The sequence below is a fragment of the Chrysochloris asiatica genome, unplaced genomic scaffold (assembly GCF_000296735.1).
Source record: "Chrysochloris asiatica unplaced genomic scaffold, ChrAsi1.0 scaffold00083, whole genome shotgun sequence".
Lineage (NCBI taxonomy): Eukaryota > Metazoa > Chordata > Mammalia > Afrosoricida > Chrysochloridae > Chrysochloris > Chrysochloris asiatica.
This window is the reverse complement of record NW_006408601.1, coordinates 9,018,675-9,023,266: the sequence shown is the minus strand read 5'-3', so window position 1 is coordinate 9,023,266 and position 4,592 is coordinate 9,018,675. Positions and strand designations below refer to the sequence as shown.

At 38.7% G+C, this 4,592-nt stretch overlaps 1 protein-coding gene across 1 annotated transcript in view; it reads right to left on the bottom strand.

Moving 5' to 3' along the window:
* LDHC (lactate dehydrogenase C) overlaps positions 1-4,592 on the bottom strand; it is a 70,784-nt gene that overhangs the window by 15,743 nt on the left and 50,449 nt on the right. The window contains exons 5-6 of the mRNA XM_006865805.1: positions 3,832-4,005; positions 1,256-1,373 (exon numbers count right to left, since the gene is read on the bottom strand). Coding sequence (XP_006865867.1) covers positions 1,256-1,373; positions 3,832-4,005 — 292 coding nt within the window. The remainder of the gene's footprint in view (positions 1-1,255; positions 1,374-3,831; positions 4,006-4,592) is intronic.

Below are 4,592 nucleotides of genomic sequence, written 5' to 3'. Positions count from 1 at the left end.
AAGACTCGTATCTTACACCATATAGAAACACAAACTCAGTGTGGATTAAAGACCTAAATATAAAACCTAGAAGTATAAAGATCTTCAATGAAAAAATAGGGACAAACTTCGGGGCTCTACAACATGATATAAATACACAGTCAAGCATAACTAAAACCATACAAACAGTAGAAGAAGAAATAAATGGCTGGGGCCTCCTAAAAATTAGACACTTATGTGCATCAAAAATTTGCCAAAAGAGAGCCCACAGACTAGGAAAAATTATTTGCAGTGACATATCAGACAAAGGATTATTCTCTAAAATTTATTTTAAAAATTACAACACAATTTAAAAAGTGGTCAGAGGACATGAACAGACACTACACCAAGGAAGACATTCAAGCAGCAAACAAACTTATGAAGAAATGTTCATGATCATTAATCATTGTTGTTGTTGTTGTTGTTAAGTGCCATTGAGTCAGTTCCAACCCATTGTGACCCTGTGTAGGGTGTCCAAGGAGCGGCTGTTAAGCTTGAGCTGCCAACCTTGCAGTTCAATCTGACTTTGCAGTCCAGCACATTAGCCCATAGCACTACACCAGAGAGATGCAAATCAAGACAACAATGAAATATTATCTCACACCAGCATTAATAGCAAAGTTTAAAAATACAGAAAATAACAAATGCTGGCTAGGGCGTGGAGACTTGGACCCTCATACATTGCTACTGGAACTGCAAAATGGTTTGACCACCATGGAAAATGGGATGGTGCTGCCTTAGAAAGTTGGAAATAGAAATACCATATGACCAAGCAATCGTTCTAATTGGTATATAGCCACAAGAAATATGAGCCTGGAGATGAGTAGATATATGCACACCAACATTCACTGCAACATTATTCACAATAACAAAAATATAGAGACAGCTCAAATTCCCATCAATAAGGAACAGATACACAAACTTGGGTACATACATATAATGGAATGCTATGCAACAGTGAAGAATAATGATGAATGTGAAACATCTCATAATACAGATTAACCTGGAGGACATTCTGCTGAGTGAAATTAGTCAATCACAAAAGGTTAAGTATTGCATGAAACCATTATTGTAAAAAGTCAAGAAAAGGTTTTCATGCTAAAAGGAACATTATTTGATTGTTACCAGGGGTGGGAGGGAAGAGAGAGTAATTCACTGGCTGGAGGGTAGACATATGTTAACTCAAGTGACATGGAGAGGAATTGACAATATTCAGAAATTGAGTAAGTACTGTTACCTGTCAACAACTTGTCTATGGACATTTTTCCACTGTTCTTTGTCTGAATCAGTTCCTAAGTTAGGGTTCAGATTCTTCAGAGCAACACCAGCAACATTCACTCCACTCCATAAGGGTACTAAAAAAAATATACCTAAAAATCAGTTATCTGAGTTCAGTGGTCTTTTTTATAAAGCTGGGTTACCATATTGTTTCTTGTTAGGAAAATACAAGAAATAAAATTATAAAGTGCTATAAAGATACATTGTTGTTGTTGTTATGTGCCATTCAGTGATTCCAACCCATAGCAACCCTGTATAGGGTTTCCGAGGGGTGGGTGGTGGGTTTGAACTGCTGACCTTGTGTTTAGCAGCCCAATGTGTACCCTAATAACCCACCAGGGCTCTCAAACAATAAATCTATAAAGGGAACAATAACACTATGGAGGTAATCACACCTTTCACGCCTTAGAATAATCAACAATTTCAAATAAAAAAAGACCAGCATTTACCCAAAGACAAAGTTCAGAAGGGATAGGAAAGAAGGAGAAACGGAAACAGGGAGGAAGTGGGATAAGTGATGTGACATGGTGGGAATTGCAATCAATACTATGAAACAATATATGTGTGAATTGTTGGAAGGAAAACTGAGCTACTCTCTAAACCTTCACCCAATTCACAATAAAAATAATTTCAGTAGAATTGGTATCTAACGCCCCTGGTGGCCACAGGTGAGGCTGGCCCCCACCTGCATATACCCCCAGGGAAGCTCCCACTCTTCCTGCGTTAGGAGTTACATGGAAGTGAGCACCACAGTTGTGGGCCGTATTAAAAGAGGAAAAGCTGTCTGCATTGATGCTGTTCAGCCAGGCCCGGCTCCAGATCTGCAGTCTTCCCTGGCCAACCCTGGTGACTGAAGGTGTGGGCAGCCCCCATCTGCATACACTCCCAGGGAAGCACCTGCTGCCCAGGCTGCAGAAGTTGCATCAAATTGTGTGGGGAGCTAGCGGCACCAACGCCAGCATCTATAATCAGGTGTGGCCTATTCCAGACCTGCAAAGTTGGTTCTACTCAGCCCTGGACTAGAGGAGTCTGCCACTCTTGGTTCTCCTCTGGGATGGAAATAGCCTGATGCCCCAGCTGTACTGGGGTCTGCACGAACTACTTCCAGATTGGGTCACCAAAACAGACAACACCTAGCCCTACAAGAACTCCACCTAGAGTTGAGTGTTACCAACTCATCCTTACCCACGCATATGCAAGGGTGGCAGGGAACCCCAGAATTCTCTCTTCTCTGGGTCTGGCAACTGCCCGAGTTTTTGTTTTCTTTCTTTCTTTGTTTTTGTTTCGTCATTCTTTCTCCCTCACCTTTGTCTCTCTTGCTTTCTTTTCTATCTCCTCTTTCATTTTTTCCTCTTTTTTTTCCGTTTCTCTTTCCTAACCACTGTTGCTTTTTCTTTCTTTTTATTTTGTTCCAATATCTCTTCATTTAACTTGTTTTTGTTGTTACCACAGTCTGGTTTCTTACCTTTTGACTCATTCCTTTCTCTATTAGTATTTAGGTCTTTTTCTTCTTTTTATATTCTCTCTTTATTCACAGCCTTCAGTATACATTACACTTCAATGTAAAGAAAACAAATAGACCAATAAATAAAATCATGATAAATAGAAAAATGATTGAAGTTACTAAAGACTTTATTTTGCCTGGATCCTCAATTAGCACTCATGGAAGCAGCAACCAAGAAATCAAACAACAGACTGCATTAGTCACATTTGCTGCAAAGACCTCTTTAAAGCGTTAAAGAACAAAGATGTCCATTTAAGGACTAAGGTACACCTGAGCCAGGCCAGGATATTTTCAATCACCTCATATGCATGTGAAAGTTGAACAATGAATAAGGAAGATTACAGAAGAATGAATACATTTTAATTATAGTTTTGCTGAAGAATATTGAAAGTATCATGGAGTATCAGAAAAACAAACAAATAAATCTGTTTTAGAAGAAGTACAGCCAGAACGCCCCTTAGAAGTGAGAATGGCGAGACTTCACCTCTCAGTCTTTGGACATGTCAGGAGGGACTTGAAGAGGGCGTCATGTTTGTAAGGTGGAGAATCAGCGAAAAAGAGGGACCCCCCCAACAAGATGGATTGACACAGCAGCAGCAGCAATGGGCTCAAACATAACAATTGTGAAGATGGCACAGGACTGAAGAGTGTTTTGTTCTGTTGTGCAGAGGGTCACTATAGGTCAGAACTAACTTGATGACACCTAACAACAAAAACAAGCCAGTATATTAACAAAACTGTTGTAAGAGATCCTAACAAATGTTTAAGTGTCCCAGATAAGGAAGAAAATCTTCAAATTGACTTTTAAACAGCTATATGAGCTACTTACTATTTTAAGAGAAAGAATTAAATCAATGGTGCAAAAAGGTTGAAAGTAATGGAATTAGAAAATAAGACTTCAGGGAAATGCCAACAAAATAAAGGTTGTTTAATTGTATTACTAACAGAAAAAAATAAACTTTAAAGAACATAATAAGCATTATTAGAGAGAAGAAAGGTGATTGCATAATGAGAAAAAGTTTATACTTAACCACTAGAATCTCCATGTTCTCCAATAATCCAACCATGACAACTTGTGGGATGAACACCCAATTTCTCCCCAACCAGGTAACGGAAACGGGCAGAGTCGAGATTACAACCACTTCCAATTACACGAGTGTTGGGTAAGCCACTTATCTTCCAGACCACATATGTCAAAATATCCACTAGGAAGACAAATTTCTAGTTAGAAAAAAATTCATAGTAACTTTTTTTTCTTACAATTTTCTTTAGTGAGTAAACAGTTCAATTGTCTTCAATTCAAATACAAATTCATTATAGAGTTCAAAATTAAGTAAATCAACAAAGAAATAAGTATAATCTCTCAAAGTTTTAAAAATGTGATTTACTATCAAAATTTAAAAACAAAACTGAACAAAATATTCTTTTAAGATGCCCTTTGTGCCTGTGTATCCTGGAGTGGTGCTGCAGGATAAGCACTGGACTGCTAACCACAAGGTTAGTGGTTCAAATCCACCAGTTGCTCCTTGGAACCCCTATGCAGTGTCGCTTTGAGTACAAACTGGCTCAACTGCACTTAGCAGCAACAACAATGGGCCTATCTGTGTATCTAACCGTCAGTTGGAAATTCTACCTCTTAAGAGCTCCTTAATTTGTCTCCTCTCTGTTATCACAGAATCATCTAAGCTATCAGCATCTGCTACCCAGAATAATGACACAGACTCAAATGGTTTCTGTTCACCCACTTTTGTCAAGTGCTAATTCATTCATTCCAGCCCAAGATGTGTTGGTG